This window comes from Microcaecilia unicolor, chromosome 1 (assembly GCF_901765095.1).
Source record: "Microcaecilia unicolor chromosome 1, aMicUni1.1, whole genome shotgun sequence".
Classification (NCBI taxonomy): Eukaryota; Metazoa; Chordata; class Amphibia; order Gymnophiona; family Siphonopidae; genus Microcaecilia; species Microcaecilia unicolor.
This window is the reverse complement of record NC_044031.1, coordinates 552,432,267-552,453,118: the sequence shown is the minus strand read 5'-3', so window position 1 is coordinate 552,453,118 and position 20,852 is coordinate 552,432,267. Positions and strand designations below refer to the sequence as shown.

The window sequence follows — 20,852 nt, the reverse complement described above, 5'->3', positions numbered from 1 at the left end:
GCCAGCACATGAATGTCCACTTCTCATGAATTTTGAATAGGCTGTATTTCGGCAGATCCTGTTCTAAAATGCATAAGAAATGAAGGTTCGTATATGATATACTGACTTAAACATCTTTATTCTGAGTTGGATGTCCTTTCTAAAATCTGTCACCACATGTTCTTCCAAACCCATAGGTCATAATTTATCAGTAGCAACCAGAATCTGTCCTGATGTGTATCCAGTGTTTTGGTTTGACCATTCTTTACTTTTATTTGGGGTACCTTATATGGGTTTGAGTGGATCAATGATGAAAACTTAGACAGTTATGCATGTTAGATCTTGTGTGGATTCTGTTGCATTGATGGCCAATTGATCCCTGCTATTGGGTGATATTTCCTCTATGTCAGTAGAGCAGGCAGTGAAGCAATGGAATGGAATGGTTCTCTGAAGTCAGCATTAGATCAGACTGTACCTTTAAAGGTGGTGAAAATAACCACTGGGGGAAACATGTTCTCTGTGGTTCATGGCTGGGCTTGAATCAGTTATGGTGTAATGTTCAGCAAACAGAGCAAGACTGGAGAAGGACTGGCGATATGGAGATACATGACTCCTATTTATTGAAATTAGATGAGTATAAAGTGATGGTTGCCAGGGAAAGAGGATTGTATTGTCAATGATGGATCCACGAGTTATTGAATAAGGAGTTTTATGTAGTGGTTCAATCATTGACACTGGGTAAGCCATTGGAATTGAGTATATCTTTATTGCCCAAAGATTTCTCCTCTTTTATCAAATCAAAGATTCAGAAAATAACAAGTCTCATTCCCATGCTTTATTAAGTGAAGATTTTTGGATAGAATGCCCAATGGATTGGTCTTTGTTTGAGACTGCCAGTGAGAGTGAGGTGAGATCTTTTTTGAAATCCTTTAGACCAGGGGTAGGCAACTCCGGTCCTCGAGAGCCGCAGGCAGGTCAGGTTTTCAGGATATCCACAATGAATATGCAGGAGATAGATTTGCACACCATGGAGACAGCGTATGCAAATCAAGTTCATGCATATTCATTGTGGATATCCTGAAAACTTGACCTGCCTGTGGCTCTCGAGGACTGGAGTTGCCTACCCCTGCTTTAGACCAACTATCTCTTCTGGTGGCCAATGCTCCTCAAGATTATTGAGAGAGATTGATAGTGGGTTGTTCCTGGTTTGATTTCAGTTGCGAATTTCCTGCTGTTCTAAAACTTATCATTGCATGTCCACTTTTGAAAATCCTACCATGAATCCTAATGTGCTCTCTAACTTGTGTCTAATATCTCTGTTGCCGATATTGAAGGTGATAGAGAGAGCAGTATATATTCAGCTTGATCATTACCTAACTTGTGCCCCAATTTTAGACCAACATAAGAGTATGCGTTGTAGCGCTATAGAAATGCTAAATAGTAGTAGTAGTAGCCATACTGGGTCAGACCAATGGTCCATCTAGCCCAGTATCCTGTTTTCCAAACAGTGGCCAAGCCAGGTCATAAGTACCTGGCAGAAACCCAAATCGTGGCAACACTCCATACTACAAACCCCAGGGCAAGCAGTTGCTCCCCGTGTCTGTCTCAATAGCAGACTATGGACTTTTCCTTCAGGAATTTGTCCAAACCTTTTTAAACCCAGACACGCTAATGGCTGTTACCACATCCTCCAGAAAAGAGTTCCAGAGCTTAACTATTCGTTGAGTGAAAAAATATTTCCTCCTATTTGTTTTAAAAGTTTTTCCATGTAACTTCCTGGAGTGTCCCTTATTCTTTTTACTTTTGGAATGAGTAAAAAATCAATTTACTTCAACTCTTCTACACCACTCAAGAATTTGTAGACCTCAATCATATCTCCCCTCATCCATCTCTTTTCCAAGCTGAATAGCCGTAACCTCTTTAGCCTTTCTTCATACAAGAGGAGTTCCATCCCCTTTATCATTTTAGTCACTCTTCGTTGAACCTTTTCTAATTCCACTATATCTTTTTTGAGATACGGTGACCAGAACTGAACACAATACTCAAGGTGCAGATGCACCATGGAGCGATACAAAGGCATTATAGTATTTTCAGTCTTATTCACCATCCCTTTCCTGATAATTTCTAGCACCTTGTTTGCTTTTTTGGCCACTACCACACACTGAGCAGAAGATTTCAGTGTATTATCTACAACGACACCCAGATCTTTTTCTTGAGTGCTGACCCCCAAGGTGGACCCTAGCATCAGGTAACTATGATTTGGATTATTCTTTCCAATGTGTATCACCTTGCATTTGTCCACATTAAATGTCATCTGCCATTTGGATGCCCTATCTTCCAATTTCCTAAGGTCTTCCTGCAATATTTCACAGTCCGCACGTGTTTTAACAACCTTGAATAGTTTTGTGTCATCTGCAAATTTGATCACCTCACTCATCTTTCTGATTTCCTTATCATTTATAAATATGTTAAATAGTACTGGTCCCAGTACAGATCCCTGCGGCACTCCACTGTTCACCCTTCTCCACTGAGAGAAATGACCATTTAACCCTACCCTCTGTTTTCTGTCCAATAACCAATTCCTACTACACAACAGAACATTGCCTCCTATCCCATGACTTTCTGAAAATCTATGTTTATTCACACCTCACACCTTCAAAGAAATGAAGCAAAATGGTGAGAGAAGACTTCCTCTGGTTGAATCCATGCTAACTCTGTCCAATAAACCATGTTTATCTATGTGTTCCATAAATTTTATTCTTTATAATAGTTTTCACTATTTTACCCAGCACTGACATCAGGCTTACCGGTCTGTAATTTCCCGGATCACACCTGGAACTCTTTTTAAAAATCAGTTTTACAGTTGCCACACTCCAATCTTCAGTTAGTACTGACAATTTAAATGACAGGTTACAGATTAGAAACAGCAGATTAGCAATTTCATGTTTGAGTTCTTTCAGTACCCTTGGATGCATGCCAGCTGGTTCAGGTGATTTAATTTGCCGATTTTGCTCAGTACGTCTTTCAGATTCACCGAGATTTCTTTCAGTTCCTCCACATCATCATCCTTGAAAAACATTTCTGGTACAGGTAGATCTATTACATCCTCTTCTTTCGTAAAGACTGAAGCAAAAGTTCATTCAGTCTCCCGCTATGGCCTTGTCCTCCCTTATAGCCACTTTTGCTCCTTCATGATCTAACAGTCCCATGGATTCCCTTTGAAGCTTTCTGCTTTTGATGTACCTGAAAAAGTTGTTACTATGAGTTTTTGTCCCTGCGGCAAGTTTCTCTTCATATTCTTTTAGCCTTCTTTATCAATGTTTTGCATCTAACTTGCCAGTGTTGATGTTGTTTCTTATTTTCTTCATTTGGGTTCTTTTTCTTTTCTTAAAAGGACATTCGTTTGGCTCTGATTGCCTCTTTCACCACCTTTTAACCATTCTGGCTGTCTTCTCTTCTTTCCACCTTTGTAAATTTGTGGAATTCCTCTGGTCTGGGCTTCCAAGATGATAGTTTTAAACAATATGCATGCCTGATTTAAAGTCCTAACCTCTGCAGCTGATCCTTTTAGCTTCTTTTTAACCATTTTCCTCATTTTATCATAGCCACCCTTATGAAAATTAAATGCTGCTACAGTAGATTTCCTTTGTGGCTTCACTGTTTCCCAGCAGATCCAACATCATTACCTCTCATACTATGCTCTGCATTCCACTAAGGACTAGATCTAAAATGGCTCCCCCTCTAGTCAGTTCCTAGACCAGTTACTCCAAGAAGAAGTCATTTATTTTGGCTTCCATACTGTATATATATATATAAATATATTGAAGTCATGATTACATTGTGGAAAGCACTATAGTTTCAATATGTGAGATTACATTCTGATTAAATATTTGTTGCCACAGGTTTCTAACTATTGAACATGAGTAACAAGAGGTGACACATATGTTGCATTAAATATTGAAGAGTCCAACAACCTGCCAACACTTATTCTGAAAGTGAAAATATTCCAGTGTGTGAAACGGTAACCACTAATGAAGCCCATGTGTTGGGTGAAATGTGTCCCATTTGGATCTTATTAACATATAAGTCACCTTGGCATCAATGTTTTGAAGAAAATTTTATAGTATGCATTTGAAATATTAGAAATTTAAAAATTATTATGAAAGGAAAAAGAAATTGCAATAAATTTTGAAAATTGGTTGAATGGAAGTTTTTTTTATAACCAATGATGAATTGTGGAACCATTGAATAGAGCAGATTGAAATTAATTCTTCCTTTCCGGTAATTGAGGTCTTTTTCCTCCATTTGATTTTTTATGATTTTTGTGCATATTTGAGAATTATTTATTGATTGTATAGTTAAACCTTTTCTTATTGTGTTTTCATAACTATTATTGGTGGGGTACTTGAAATCACTCATTACTCTACTGTTGCCCAATTTGCCAGCTTTCCTAATTTCTGTAAACATTTCCTCATCTGTCTCTTTGTTCTATCCCGGTGGACGGTAGTACAGCCCTATAAGAATACTCCTTCCCTTCACACATGGAATTTCTATCCATAATGATTCCACACTGCTACCTGTTTCATGTAGAATGTTTATTTTATTTGACTCAATTCCCTCTTTAACATATAGCACAAACCCTCCTCCAATCTGATGCACTCTATCATTGCAATGTAATTTGTACCCTGTTAACACAGAGTCCCATTGATTGTCCTCCTTCCACCAGGTCTCTGAGATGCCTATATCTACCTCATCTTTTAGTGCTATATACTGCATTTGGATGTTTTTCTCACAAGAACGTCCAAATTGGTATTTTCAAAACCAATTTTTAGACGTTTTTCTATGAAGTCCATCAGAAGTGCATTTAAATCACAAGGGGGCATGTCAGGGCATGTTAAGGGTGGGATCTGGCTTAAGTAATTACATTGCACGCGCAAATCCAGAATACCACAGGATTTGCATGTGCAATTTCAGTCACGCTATATAGAATCCGGGGGATAATGCGTAGATGCTTGTGATTACACACGGAAAGCCAAAAGTGATGTCACATTTTTCTACACATGTAACTTTTATTAAACTAATACTCTTGATTTTACATTCTGGCAATACATGTCTGTTGGTGGCTATCTATCTATCTATACATATATTTTACATAAGGCTCCATATTTTGCAGATATAATAATGGAGGAAATGAAAAGTCCCAACCTGGACACCTTGTTTTTCATGTAGAGACCTTAGGCAGAATGGGACCTTAACTTTCTTGCATTTTGACCCAGACAAGGGCTGAGATAAGACAAAACTTCTCATAAACTGCACCATAATAATCTGTATTTTAATTTTATCTTATATTGTTTTGAACATGCTAGACTATACCTCTTTTAAGACCTTCTTCTTTCAGTTGCTTTGGGACAGGACTGCCATACTCATCATCCACAGGCCGGAACATTCTTTTTACCAGGACACTGCTACTAGGTAAAGAAACAACAACAACAAAAAACAACTCTCGTTAAAAATCCATTTGCACAGAATTTGAAAGAGCAGCAGCATCATCAGAGGTTGCCTTGAAAAAAAAAAAAGGCTGGCAGTCAATTCTCACTGTTTTCTAGATTTAAAGCTGGTTCTACAGTCTTTTTTTTTTTTTGCAGACCTATAGGGCTTGATTGCTTTACTATTGGTAGTAGAGGTGGCAGTATTAATAGCTAACTCTTTCTTCTTCTCATCTCTCTCTCTCTCTCTTGTTCTTGCTCTTCAATCTATCTCTATTTCTAGTACTCCCAGAAGTTGTACTTTGTTGGTACAGAGCAAGAAGTAGAACATAAAGCAGACCAGGAGCCAAGAAATTCGTTATTGAAAAAGACCCGACGTGACTAGGTTTTGCCAAAATGGCTGCATCAGGGGTTGAACATAACACTAACCAGGGGCATTAACTGTGCTTCTCCCAGCTGTTAAATGTATATCCAAGGCAGCAAACAGCAGCTCTTGGAAGACATAAAAGCAGTTAAATGGAGAGAGAGAGGAGAAGCTGCTTATGTCTTCCAAGAGCTGTTGTTTGCTGCCTTGGATACACATGTAACAGCTGAGGGAAGCACAGTTATTGCCCCTGGTTAGTGGTTATGTTCGACCCATGATGCAGTCATTTTGGCAAAACCTGGCCACGTCAGGTCTTTTTCAATAAAGAATTTCTTGGACTCCTGGTCTGCTTTATGTTCTACTTCTTGCTGTGTGCTGCAGACCTGTCATGCTTCCTTTCTTGGAACTGTGTTTTCTTTGTTTGTAGCCTATAGGCTCGATTATCTAATCTTTGCTACCATTTGGTATAACCAACAGATCCCTCCCCCAGTGACATCATCACATTTATTTCCATTAAAAATCTTTGTTTTAGAACAAGTTTTGAAAATGGGGAACTCTATGCCTTTGTTTATGCATTGTTTGAGGGGTTTATGCAGTGTTTTCCATATTATCTGACTTTCTACTTATCCGACGAGTCAGTCCCATTTGATTGTGTACACTAAACTGCTCTGATGCCCTTTGGGAAGGGCCATAGCAAACCTTGAAAGATAGTAAATAGTGCCCAAAGTTAGGTAACACATCGCTCCTAAGTATGACCAAAAGACGTTAAAAGTAGAAACAATCTTTAAAAAGACTATAAATCTAAAGCACCAAACAAGATAGTGTATTACCGTGTTTGCTACACAAACATTGGAGCCATAACGTTTGTATAGCAACCGTGGTAATACACTATCTTGTCGTATTTCAACTTCTTACCTACATAAAGACTACTGAGGCAGGCACTTTTTCCGAAACACGGTGCCGTGTCAGGTCAATATATTTACCTATTATCTATTTTACAGAATAAACTGTATGTAACCACTTCCAGCCTCCTGTTGTGATTGGATGTGTCCTATTGACCACATTACTATTTTTGTCTGATTTGAGTGCACTAGGCACCATTCTATAAGGTCACATCTAAGTGGTATAGGAGGGAATTCAATACATGGCGCTGAAAATTTGGCACTTAAAAATTTGAGCACTAACACCCAAATTCCATAAAAAAAGTCACCATAAACTGCGTGTGCAATTTTGGGCACACGCCCAATTTACATACACAATTTAACTGAATAATGGTCTAATTAGCGCCAATAATTAGCTTTTTAGCAAGTAATTCTTTGCACTAATTAGATTTAATTGGAAATTACTGGTGTATACTTAGGCATGAGTAAAAAATGAGGGTATGGAAATGGGAGGGTCACGGGCGGAAAGGGGGCGTTCCTAGCATTTACGCGCATGGTTATAAAGAGGATAGACCCTAATTTAGGCATGTACATTTGCACCACATTTCAGTTGTTGTAAATAGCCGTGCCTAAATTTAGGCATGATTCCCGAGCATAAGCACTATTCTATAAACTGTGCCTAATTTTAAGAGCGGCTTATAGAATAATGATTTTTTTTCAGTGCTGTATATAGAATTCACCCTTAAGTGCTATTCTATAAAGGGGGTGTGTGCCCTTTATAGAATAACATTCGGCACGGATCTGGCACCTAATTTTTGGGCGCTGTACTTATGCCTTCTAAAAGCAGGTGTAAATGGCCAGTGCCCAACTTAGGCGCACTTTGGGCGAATTCTGTAATTCCGCGTGCACCTTTTTGAAACACCCCAACACACCCCTTGATCACATCCCCTTTTCAGATATGTGCTATGAGAGTTAGGCGCTGAGCCTTACAGAACTGCGTGCAGCCAGTTGTGTGTGCAAATTCTAATTGATGCCAATTAACTGCAATATTTAGTTGTTAGTGCCCAATTATTGATAGTTAAGGACGATCAATTAAGTTGCGCACGCCCACATTTCAGAGTGCAACTTTGGATGCCATATATGGAATCTGGGGGATAGTGAGTAACTTCGAAGGGGATGTATAAGTGGGTACAGCATGGGTGGGCTACTGGCATATCTCCAATTTACACATATAACTTACAGAATACTTGAAGTTGCATGGTTTGTATGGTGCGCTTAGGTATTCCTATTTTCCCCTGCGATAGAGCTGGTATAAATGGTCACACCTAAATTTTGGTGTACCATTTCAGGTTTATGCTAATATTCTATAATGGCACCTTAATGTGCAAATTCCATTATAGAGCTGGCATTCTAGGCATGGCATTGGCATGCCTCACTGGAAGCACCATTATAAATTGGCCCCATATGCCCTGATTCTATGAACTTGGGCACTCAAGTTTCCAACTAGCAAGTAAATTTGCACAAACAAGTTATAGAATAAGGTCAGCTGCGCATGAAACTTATTCAATAAATGGCTGTTAATTGGAGTTAACAGTCAATTATTGTCTCTAACTGGTGCTAATTTTTACCAGTTAGCAATTGCCCTATACGTTGTATGCTTAAATTTCACAGTGCGCAACTTCAAGTAGGGGAGTGGACCTGGGAGAGGCATGGGTGGGTTAGAGGCCTGTCAGGCACGTATGAGAGTGGGTTACACCATTCAGCTGGCCTAAGTGCGCATGCCTACAGTTAGGTGCGTAAATGTGGACATAGAATTTGCAGTTAGAATGCATCATCCCTGCACCTACATTTTGGTGACCTTTTGAGAATTTATCCCAAAGTGTATGCTAAGCAGATCAATGACACCCCCCACCACTAATTCTCATGCATTTGCAGCAGAATGTGAAAAAATGTACATGTATGTAAAGACTTTTATAAGGCCCTATCCCTCCCCTTCTATAATGTGGCGCTGTCACTTATGTGCTGAGTTCACATATAAGTTCTAGAATACTAGCACTTACTTAAGTGACTGTTAAGAGTTACACATGTTTGTGCTAGCTGGGTGCTGAGCAGTATTCTACAACTCGCAAGGAAAGGGGAAAGGGAAATGGGACTTGATATACTGCCTTTCTGAAGTTTTTGCAACTACATTCAAAGCGGTTTACATATATTCAGGTACTTATTTTGTACCAGAGGCAATGGAGGGTTAAGTGACTTGCCCAGAGTCACAAGGAGCTGCATAAGTTATGCATAAGTGCTGCATTTGGGTGCATATTTATACCTGCTATTGACATACGTAAATGTGTGGATCTAAATGTAGGCGTGCAGATGCCAACTTATGCTAGTATTCCATCTGGGTGCTCAGATGCTGTTCTAGAATTAGCGCTCAGTGTGCTGAATCTAGGCGCCTAACTTGTGGCACAGGGTTGTAGAACTGTCCCCTTTATGAGGAAGATATACTGGTGATGATAACTGCATAGTTTAGTACCATAATCCGCCCCGCCGCAATTTTCTTGTTAAAGGTGGAATATTAATCACAATATGTCAGACAAAAATCAGTCAAAATTTGAACCTGGGTTCAAAAAAACTGTAATATACCTTCATAAAAACAAGTAATGCGTAAATGTTTTAAATAGAAGAAAACACACACACACAAGACCTACCCTTCTCTCTCATCATCTGTATTATAGAAAACCTGTGGAGTGAGGCAAAAATTACATCAGTAATTTATGATTTCAACATTGGCTTCATATATCACTTAAAATGCTGCCCTTATTTTATTTCACTTTTCTGAAAATTATACCCTGTACCCTGACCACAGTACTATATAGACATTTTAAAACTACATTTAAGTTAAGAGGAAACTACAGCTTCTTGGATTCTGCTTACAACTGCAAGTCTGCCAGCTGAAAAATAAAATGCATATACCTTCATAACTATCACCTTTAATCCAGTTAATATTGAGTCTACAATCATCTGGCAATTGTAGCATTACAACAAATTGTATTATTAATTGTCTTGGTAACTCTGATAAAAATACGAATTAATTCAAGCTGCCTTCTTGAGTATTACATCATATCTTTGTCTGCTGAAGAAGTATAAAAACAACAGATGTTAGAATCTGGTTTCTTTTTTTAATCCATTTCCAAAGGGGAGGTTATTTTCACACTGCATAGTGAGAAATGCAGTTTAAATGATGTATTTTTTTATCATGATGCCCTAGGGTCATGAGCACAATCAGTTGTTAATTCTCTCAAGGGTCCTGTTACTAAGCCGCATAAGCGTCTACGCGCGCCCAAGGCGCGTCAAAATGGAGTTACTGCCCGACTACCGCGTGGTTCTTGCGATAATTTCATTTTTAGCACGCATCCGATACGCACGTCTGGAAAATATTTTTTATTTTTGGGCACACATAACGGATGCGCATCAAGTGACATAGGTCATTACTGCCCGATTACCGCGTGAGTCTTTACTGCTAGGTCATTGGCTGGCGGTAAGGTCTCCGATCCAAAATGGACGCGCAGCAATTTTCATTTTGCTGCACGTCCATTTTTGGCAAAAAATTTTAAAAAGGCCTTTTTGACAGGTGCGCTGAAAGATGGATCGGCGTGCGCCCAAAACCTGTGCCTATACTACCGCAAGCCATTTTTCAGCGTGCCTTTGTAAAAGGACCCCTCAGTGCTCACCCCAAATGTGACACTTCCCTCCTGCAACACCACTCTACAATGGACAGCATTATCAAAGATGTCACTAGAGGACATACGTGTGTTTGATGAATCCCTAAGCGAATACAACCTCTACTTATTAGAAAATCAAACATGACATTTTTCTGCAAATTTAAATGCACAATTACTATTTTATTTGCTAACTTAAACAGATTGAAAATAATAAATAAGTGAATGCAGCAGATGCAAAAGATTGAACACCATTCCAGTTGATTCATTACTCCATTTTTTAAGAAGCTGTCTAATCTAGAAGTCATTTTACGGTGATAACTCTAGTGAATTAGTTTTTTATTTGAATTTTTCATCTCCATTCTGTACGACACATAAAGAACAGTGCTGGAACTTAAATTACCTATCAATAAAGAATGTACGGAGTGAAAGTTTGGAATGCATTGCCTTTGAATATTAGACAAACTAAGTCATATTTTGCTTTAAGGAAAGCTCTCAAAACTTATCTTTTTAAAGAAGAATTTTTGCTAAAGTGTTCGTAAAGATCTGGAATTCTATTGTGTATAGTGTATACAGTTGGTGTATTTCTCCTAGAGTGTAGGATAAACAATGTTGTGATCCACTCAGAATCTATTTGAAATGCAGCAGAATATAAGAACTGTATAACATAACATAGCATCTGAACATAACATAACTTATTAAAGCCCAAAAGGTTTAGACACTCGTTAGGTCTTCAGTTAATCAGGCGAAGATAATCCCATGGCTGAACAAGTACTCTAAGGGGCATAGTTATCAACAGGGCTCATTTTTTAAAAAAATGTCTAAAAATTGGCATAAAGCAGCATTTGTACATTTTTCTCACAAAAACATCCACATCAGTATTTTTGAAACCTATTTTTCAGACGTTTTTCTATGCTGTTCATCTGCAGTGCATCCAAATCTCAAGGGGGCATTTCAGGGGTGTGATTTGGGCGTTCCTGACTTAGATATTTTTCAGCCACAATGGAGCAAAACAAAACTAAGATGTTTTGAGCTGCACCTGTTTTAATAACGAATAATCACTACCAAAAACAAGAAATCCCCAAGGAAGACACAAAAAATGTGTATAAAAAATCAAATGTAGTCAATCCCAAAATGTAAAGATATATCAGATACCTAGTGAATTACACAACCCTGTATAACTTAATTTAAAAAGGGAAACCAGGGAGAATTCAGTATAGGCTGTAACTGCAGCCGAGCTTAATTTCAATGATTTTAGTCGAAATTGGCTCACCTGAAAGCTCTATACATCATTAATACTCCCAATATTTTATATCCCTTAATTTATTTTTTTTTTAATATCAAACACTTATTTTACATTTTATTATATTAAGCCAAGATTGTGAAAAAATTCAACAGGAATCTGTATAAACAAAAATTCCCCATCCGTTGACTGAAAAACGAAATCAAAAATATATAGGAATTGTATCCATACACTAAACAATAAAGCACCAGAGTATTCAAGAACAGAAAGGAGAAAACTTATCTTGGCTCATACTCCGCCACTACTTCACTAAAGGGCTCATTTTCAAAGCACTTAGACTTACAAAGTTCCATAGAAGCTTTGAAAATATGCCTCCAAGTGTCCCAAACGTCCAACACAAATCCCTGTTTCAAAATTCTTCAACAGGTACAGCAGTGCTGCTTGAATAACAGATCCTCCGTGAAATAGAGATGGAATATGAGCCAAGATAAGTTTGCTCCTTTCTGTTCCTGAATACTCTGGTGCTTTATTATTTAGTGTATGGACACAATTCATATATATTTTTGATTTTGTTTTTCAGTCAACGGATGGGGAATATTTGTTTAATCCTATTGAATTTTTCACAATCTTGGTTTAATATAACAAAATATGAAACGTAAAATAAGCGTCTGATATTTAAAAAAGCAATAAATTAAGGAATACAAAATATAGGGAGTATTAATAATATATAGAGCTTACAGGTGAGCTAATTTTGGCTAAACTCATTGAAATAAAGCTTGGCTGCGGTTACAGCCTATACTGAATTCTCCCTGGTTTCCCTTTTTAAATAAAGTTATACAGGGTTGTGTAATTCACTAGGTATCTGATTTATAATGAATAAGGCACAAAAGGAAGCCCTAAATGACCAGATGACCACTGGAGGGAATCAGGGGTGACCCCCCAATACTCCCCCCCAGTGGTCACTGACCCACTCCCATCCACCAAAAATGTGAATAAAAATACGACTTACCAGCCTCTACAACAGTCTCAGATGTTATAGCCAGGTCTATTACAGCAGCATGCAGGTCCCTAGAGTAGTGTAGTAGTCGGTCCAGTGCACTATAGACTGTGGGATTCAAGTCTCTATCTCCCTCTACCTCTCACATTTGTGGTGGAAACTATGACCCCTCCCAAAGTCACCAAAACCCTACTGTACCCACCTATAGGTGCCCCCTTCACCCATAAGGGCTATTGTAATGTTCTATAGTGAGAGTCAGTGTGTTTTGGAGGGCTCAGGAGACAAGATAAGGGAGCAAAGGTGAGATGTGTACCTGGGAATATTTTTATGAAGAGCACAGAAGTGCTCCCTAAAGTGTCCCATTGCTCTCCTGTGATGTCTGGGGGACCAGTCTGCTAAAAATGCTGGCTCCTCCTACATCCCAATGGCTTGATTTTCTACATTTTGCACTTATTGTTTTTTTTCAGAAATGGACCAAAAACCAAAACGTCCAATGCAGAAAACCTTGTTCGAGATAGTACTTTTGAAAAAAAAAAAAGACTTTTTACTTTTTTGAAAATGACCTTCTTTCCTATTCGGATTTTGTGCAAAACATCCAAAGTCGGACTTAGACGTCATATCGAAAATGCCCCTCGATGTGGGCTACCATTAAGATGAGTTATTTTACCACTAGTTCATGCTATTTTAGAACAGGCACCATTTTATGCAATGAGACTTACTAATAACTGGGATATCAGTAAAATAGCACATCTTAACAGCAGGCCAAGTTGCAGACTTCCTCCCTTACCTTTCTAACCATTTAGCTTGTGACTCTTGCTCTGTATACTTTCAACAACTATGGGCTTCTTTAAGGAGCCATTGGAGCATTCGAAAATGAAGATTATTTATAGTGAGAAGGTTATAAATAATCCTCTAGATGCTTCCTGCTAGCAATTTCAACTGTCAGAAACAGTGTTAAGAACTGGAAATATATGGAGCTGTTAATGTCAAGGCAAGATTTGGAAGAACAAAGAAAATCTCTGCTCGAACTGCCTGAAAACTAGTCAGATGTACAAAATAGAACATACTGATGACTTCAAATATGCTGCTGAAAAGTTTAACTGCACTGGAGTAGTTGACCATAGTACAGCATTTCTTATACAATAATGCTATAATAATGTCAGAAGGAAATCTTTTCTATGACCTCATCACAAACGTCATTATCTAAAGTATGCAGAAGAAAACCATGATAAGCCTGAAATATTTTGGGGAAAAAAGTACTTTGGATTAATAAAATGAAAATTAACTGTTCAGTTAGAACCATGTGAGATATAATTATATATATATATATATATATATATATATATATATATATATATATATATATATATATATATATATATATATGTGTGTGTGTGTGTGTGTGTGCGTATTGTGTAAAGATATATATATATATATATCTACTATAATAAAAAGCACATCGAACGATCTGAAGCTGACTCCATGGCTTCACTGAAGTGAAGGGTTCGTAAGGTTCGTGAGATTTGTCACTTTGTTACCATCTCTCTCGGCCCCGCCCTCGCATCAAAACGTGATGACGTCGAGGGCGGCGGACCTATCAGAGGCGCTAGGGCGGGGCCGAGAGAGATGGTGACAGACTGACGAACCCGTCACTTCACTGAAGCCACGGAGTCAGCTTCACAATGTTGCAGATGTGTTTTATTACCCTACACAGCTCCCTAATTTTGCAGTTAAACATCGCAGAGTGGCTGAAGGGGGGGGGGAGAGGGGGGGCAACGACCCTGGAACCGGGAGGGGGGTGGACCCTGGAACTTGGAGGGGGGGCGGGCGTACCCTGCAACTGGGAGGGAGGGAGGGGGGAAACCGTGGAACTGGGAGAGAGGGGGCGGGGCCACCCTGGAACTGGGAGAGAGGGAGGGAGGGGGAGCCCCTGGCACACACTCTCATTCTCACACACACACTCTTGTACCCAGTCTCACTCTCTCTGTCACACACACTCACACATTCAATCTCTCTCTATCACACACTCACTCTCACACACACTCTGTAAAACACACACACTCCGAGGAAAACCTTGCTAGCACCCGTTTCATTTGTGTCAGAAATGGGCCTTTTTTCCTAGAGAGAGAAGGTGAAACATTTAAAAAACAAAAATACAGAAGGGTGAATCTTTTGTGATTTGAAGTTGTGAGTCATCCAGTGGCACAGGAAATACTGTATGGCTGTAAGGAAGAATGGATTCAATACCATAGGTCCCTGAAATAAGAAAAAAGGAAAAACACATCAGGTGATTCGTTTTTCCTTCTTTCTTATTTCGGGGACCTATTGTATTGCCTCACTTCCATTTATGATAGCGGATTATATTAATACTTTAAATATTTATCCCTATTGGACGTTCCGAGGTCCTGTTTGTTTAAATTTAATTAAAATATTTCCTTGTTGAAATTGTGAGGATACAGGTGGATGAGCTACAAAAAAATATATATTCAAATTTTTTAGGATAGTTTGTCAGGAAAGAAAGATACTCATTTTGAGATGGCCTTCATAGTGGATATTATGGAAAACCTGTGGGGAGATTTCAAACCTGCAGTGCATGCCAGGAGATTTAAGAATATTTCTGAGGTAAAAGAGTTCTGAAAGGAAGATTGGGAAGAAATTCCAAAAGCAAGAATAGGATAATTCTTAGCTGGCTACAGGAAACATTTGGAAGCTGTTACTTCTGCCAGAGGAGGTGTTACAAAGCATTGACTGAAAGAACATTCAAATTTTTCCACCTGCCATATTTTGAATCTATTACAAAACCGCAAATAAATGGTAATTATGCATTAAAATTTGCAGAAAGATGTAGAGGTTCTGTTAACTTTTCTTTTTTTAATTTGCTTGTATGAGTACATACTTCCATGAAAAGTTACAAGAAATATAGGGGCCCTTTTACTAAACCGTGTAAGCGTCTACGCGCCCAACGCACACCAAAATGGAGTTACTGCATGGCTATTGTGTGGCCCTTGCAGTAATTTCATTTTTGGCATGCGTCCGCTATGCGCACCCAAATAATATCTTTTATTTTCCGGCGCACATCAGCTATGCACGCCAAGTGGCATTTGGCACACGTAGGCCATTACTGCCCAGTTACCGCGTGAGACTTTACTGCTAGGTCAATGGCTGGTGGTAAGGTCTCAGATCCAAAATGAACACGCAGCAATTTTCATTTTGCCGCACGTCCATTTTCAGCAAAAATTTTAAAAAGTTCTTTTTTTGCAGGTGCGCTGGAAAATGATTCTGCGCGTGCCCAAAACACGTGTCTACACTACCGCAGACCATTTTTCAGCGCACCTTAGTAAAAGGACCCCATAAGAAAACTAAAGAACAATAAGCAACACAACAATAATTAAGTCCACATCACGGGAAGGAGAGAACTAACTCTGCCAGATTCTGTTTACTTAGGGATTCACTGAAATACAATTTGACCAAGGCTGACTAAATTGTTGCACATCACTGTTATGTGCAGTGCATACATATGGGTTAATATCTACATATTGAAAATAAATGTAAAAAGGTTTAAAATTTCCCCTGGTACTACTGGTTTTGATTATCTTTGTTATGAGGTATTTATATCTATCCCTTTAGGGACAGGTCAAAGGATGGAGCAAAAGTGTAAATCCTATAGCTGTACAATTCTGTATTATATTAAACGTATAGGCTGGGGTAAACCAGAGTTATTTCAATTACACAAAAGGATGATTTCTGGAGATCCTTTCATAGAAATTGCTGGAGTTTTTGCATAAACTTTAAATTAGTCATAAATTCAAAGTTAATTTGCAAGTTTAGGGGAGGGGGAGGAGAGAGAAAGAAGGGGGTGCTCCAATATTTAGCTTAGTCCTTAAGGAGGTAAATGTTTAAGATTTATGCACATAAAAATAAGGAATTATGTGCAAAATTCATCTGTAGGCAGTTAAGTGGGTTTTTAGCCACCTAAATATACGTGTGTTAGTTCATAACTTGTATAAATCTGACCTCTCAAAGAGGAATTTCCTAGGGTTTTTTCAGGGGTTTGTGATGAATTTCCAAGTGCAAACGTTTAGCATCTAACCAGCATGTCAGTTATGCACATAACGTTATATCCCATTTGGCCACACATAAATAATTTAAATGTCTATTTAGCCACATTATCGCCTAATAGTCACATCCAATTTATGTCAGAACTTTAACGACAATTCTATAAAGTGATGGCTACATATAAGTGCCAATAATGCAGAAATGTTAGGGAATACTAGTACTTACACGAGTGATTGGTGCCAATAATTAGAATTATGCACATAAAGGCTAGGTCAGTGGTTCCGAAACTTTTTTGGGTCATGGTGCCCCTAGGCTACACATTTCATCTCAAGTCCCCCCCCCCCCCCACCCCACTGCTGAGTTCTACCTTTGCTGGTGGGGATGCCCAAGCCCCACCAGCTGAAGAGGCCCCCTGCCTGAGGCCCAAGCTCCAGAGCAAATTGGTGGCATGCTTCAGCCACTTCCATCCAGCCTAAGCCCCCTGTTCTCCCCCAATCCAGCATCTGCCTCTTCTATCCCCCCACTCCCACACATACCCCTGCTGCTGCTTCTCTAGATCAGCAGCAATGGCAAAGCAAGCTACAGCCACCACAAAGCAAGACTTTTCATTTGTGGGGCTGCCGGCAGTGCCCCGGAACAGGAAGTAACATCCAAGGGACAGGACCATCAGCTGTGCGTATGAAGACTCTGGCCCTGCAATGGTTGCAGCTTGTTTTGCTGCCGCTGCTCATCTAGAGAATGTGTACAGCGCTGTGTATGTCTGGTAGCGCTATAGAAATGATTAGTATTAGTAGCAGTAGTAGAAGCATCAGCAGCTTGGATAGCTGCGGGAGGAAGGTAGGGAAAATATGCCGTGGTACCCCTGCAAGTTCACTGCGGCACCCTGCGGTGCCGTGGCGCAGTTTGGGAACCGCTGGGCTACATGCTATTCTGTAACGAGCACATGTAAGTCACTTACCCCTGAATTCTATAAAGGTTGGCGAAAGTTGTGTGCCCAAAATTGGGAGTAATCCTGAGTTGCATGCACAACTCAATTGGTTAACAAGCAATTAACAGTCAATAACTCAATGCCAACAATCCTTATGGGCGTTAATTCACATCAGTTGAGATCTGTGCATACAACTCACTGTGCACTATAAAACAGGTCACCCAAATCCCATAGCCGCAACCCAAAAGGGGACATTGCTATGGGAGGGGCATGGAGGTCATTCCAATAAGTTGTGCACTGTGTTATAGAATTCCGTGGAAGCGAGCCGAACTTGCGTATCAAGATTTACACCAGGTTTAGGCTGGCATAAGTCCTCGTGCCCAAAGTTAGGTGTGGGAATTGGTGCTCTGCACTATTCTATAAACAGCACTCAATCCGCAGTGCCCTTTATAGAATAACACTGGGTTTTTTTCCCAAGCACCTAATTTATGGCACCATTTACTGAACCCGGCTCTTACCATGCAACCAAGAAGGCATATAAATGGGCAGCGGATGGGTGTATCGCCAAGCGATTCACGCAACTTATAGAAGAGAGTTGCAAGCACTGCATGGTACACTTTGGCATGCCAACTTACACTAGGCACACCAAAGTGGTTTTGAGCTAGTATTCTATAATGGCTTATAAACATGTCCAGAAGACGGTATAGAAATGGTGCTACATGTGCCAATTGTGGTACCTGCATCTTGGCACCTACTTATCGGTGGAGGACTAGCCTAGTGGTTAGTGCAGTGGCCTGAGAACCTGGGGAATTGGGTTCAATTCCCACTGCAGGTCCTTCTGACTCAGGAAAATCTCTTAACCCTCCATTACCCAGGTACAACATCTAGATTGTGAGCCCACTAGGTACAGTGAAAGTACCTGTATATAATAATTGTAAACTGCTTTGACTGTAGCATAGCAAGGCAGTATATCAAATCCCATTACCTCTGCAGAATTTCCCCCATAGGGGTCCTTTTACTAAGCTGCGGTAAAAAGTGACCTGTGGGTGCGTGTTTTTGGCTCATGCCGGGCCATTTTTTACTGCGTCCGGGAAAAAAGGCATGTACTAAAATTAAAACTACCGCGTGCCTATTTACGGCCTGAGTCCTCTCTCCTCTTCAATCAGTTCAAAATTCTGCTGCACGACTAATATTCCGCCAGTGTCGTTATGCTCATATTAGCCCTCTCCTCAAGTCACTTCACTGGCTTCCTATCCATTTCCGCATACAGTTCAAACTCCTCTTACTGACCTATAAATGCATTCACTCTGCAGCTCCTCAGTACCTCTCCACTCTCATCTCTCCCTACATTCCTCCCCGGGAACTCCGTTCACTGGGTAAATCTCTCTTATCTACACCCTTCTCCTCCACCTCTAACTCCAGACTCCGTTCCTTTTATCTTGCTGCACCTTATGCCTGGAATAGACTTCCCGAGCCGGTACGTCAAGCTCCATCTCTGACCGTCTTCAAATCTAAGCTAAAAGCCCACCTTTTTGATGCTGCTTTTAACTCCTAACCCTTATTCACTTGTTCAGAACCCTTATTTTATCATCCTCACTTTAATATTCCCTTATCTCATTTGTCCTGTTTGTCTGTCCTAATTAGATTGTAAGCTCTGTCGAGCAGGGACTGTCTCTTCATGTTCAAGTGTATGGCGCTGCGTACATCTAGTAGCGCTATAGAAATGATAAGTAGTAGTAGTAGCCCTTACCGCCACTCAGTGATCTAGTGGTAAGGGCTCAAGTGCTACATGCGCGGTAACTTGTTTAGTGCGCGCCAACTGCTAATTACCGGCGGAAATGCCATGCATGGTAGAAAATAAAAAATAATTTCTACCACCGGAATGAGCACATGGTGGTAGTCCCATTTTGGCGCGCACTGCACGCATGTAGGCCCTCACGCGGCTTAGTAAAAGGGCCCCTTATTGTTTTAAAATCAACTTGTTTAAGGGTGCTTGGCAGCTTGACACACCACCAGATATTTACCCACGAAAGTGGCCCATAATGGCTTAACTACTGCAGATGTTGCTCTACTGATGTAAAATATATGCTAAGGAGATATTTTTCAGTGCCTACTCTACATTATAGGCTTAGGAAACACACAATTATCATTTCAGTTTGTAGAAACAAGCTGTGGGATCTGCCTGCTGGTTCCTAAGGTGACAATACTCCACTGTGGACTTATTGCAATTACAAGATGAAATATTTAGAAGAAGAATATTTCAGTTTAGGTTACTTTTGTGCTGCTAGATCTTATTAATGTATTGTATAATTAAAATAATTACTCCGAAAGCACCTAAATTATAGACTGTTTAATCCTCATATTAATTGGAAAATTTCTCCTGTATTAAATGGGGCTCATAGCTTATTTTGTACTAATGACAAATGGCCAAGGAAAATACAGCCTTAAAGCACTAATGCCTACTGTTTGTGGCAACATATTAATTAGCTGCAAGCCACAGGTGAGTCTTCAGTACTGACTGGGTAAAGACCTGCTGGGGTTTCTTCTTCTATAATCATTTGACTTCAAGTTGAACAAACCAACATTCTCTACCTCCAGCAATCTGGTTTTCAGAAGGAATATAGTACAGAGACCATTTTGACTGCATTAATTAGTGATCATATTACTTCTGATAATGGGATGGCTGCGCTCTTGACTTATCTGCCACTTTTGATTTCATTGATCAGTCCTTATTTCTGTCAAGGCTTGTGACATCAGACTTTCTGAAACAGTTCATCAATGCTTTGCAATGCATCCTTTCTAACTATTCATTCTCTGTTGTTCTCCCCAGAACCACTTCCTCCCCTCTGTTATCCATGGCATTTCTCAAGGAAAAGACAAATAAGAAAAGAAAGAAGAACCTGGACTGAATGACTGAGGTGGCCAATGAAAGATAACACAAGTTTCGACAAAATGACATATGCCCGAGATGGCATGCCTGAAAGAAAAGCTCTGTATTGCTCATGCCGAATTGTTTATATCCCATCAGAACTTCAGACACCTGATGCTGGCATACTGTACTTGCTGAAACATGGGTGTGTCGGGACCTTGGAACCGTTCTTTTGGATATCAAATAAAGCCAATTTTCACTCAAAACTTTAGTCTCCTTAATCGTCTTCTCCGGGTCCTCCTCGTTTTATCTTCCGGTTTCCTCAAGGATTCATTT

At 39.7% G+C, this 20,852-nt stretch overlaps 1 protein-coding gene across 1 annotated transcript in view; it reads right to left on the bottom strand.

Moving 5' to 3' along the window:
* GRHL2 (grainyhead like transcription factor 2) overlaps positions 1-20,852 on the bottom strand; it is a 296,136-nt gene that overhangs the window by 32,134 nt on the left and 243,150 nt on the right. The window contains exons 12-13 of the mRNA XM_030217442.1: positions 9,413-9,444; positions 5,353-5,447 (exon numbers count right to left, since the gene is read on the bottom strand). Of these exons, the coding sequence (XP_030073302.1) occupies positions 5,353-5,447; positions 9,413-9,444 (127 nt within the window). The remainder of the gene's footprint in view (positions 1-5,352; positions 5,448-9,412; positions 9,445-20,852) is intronic.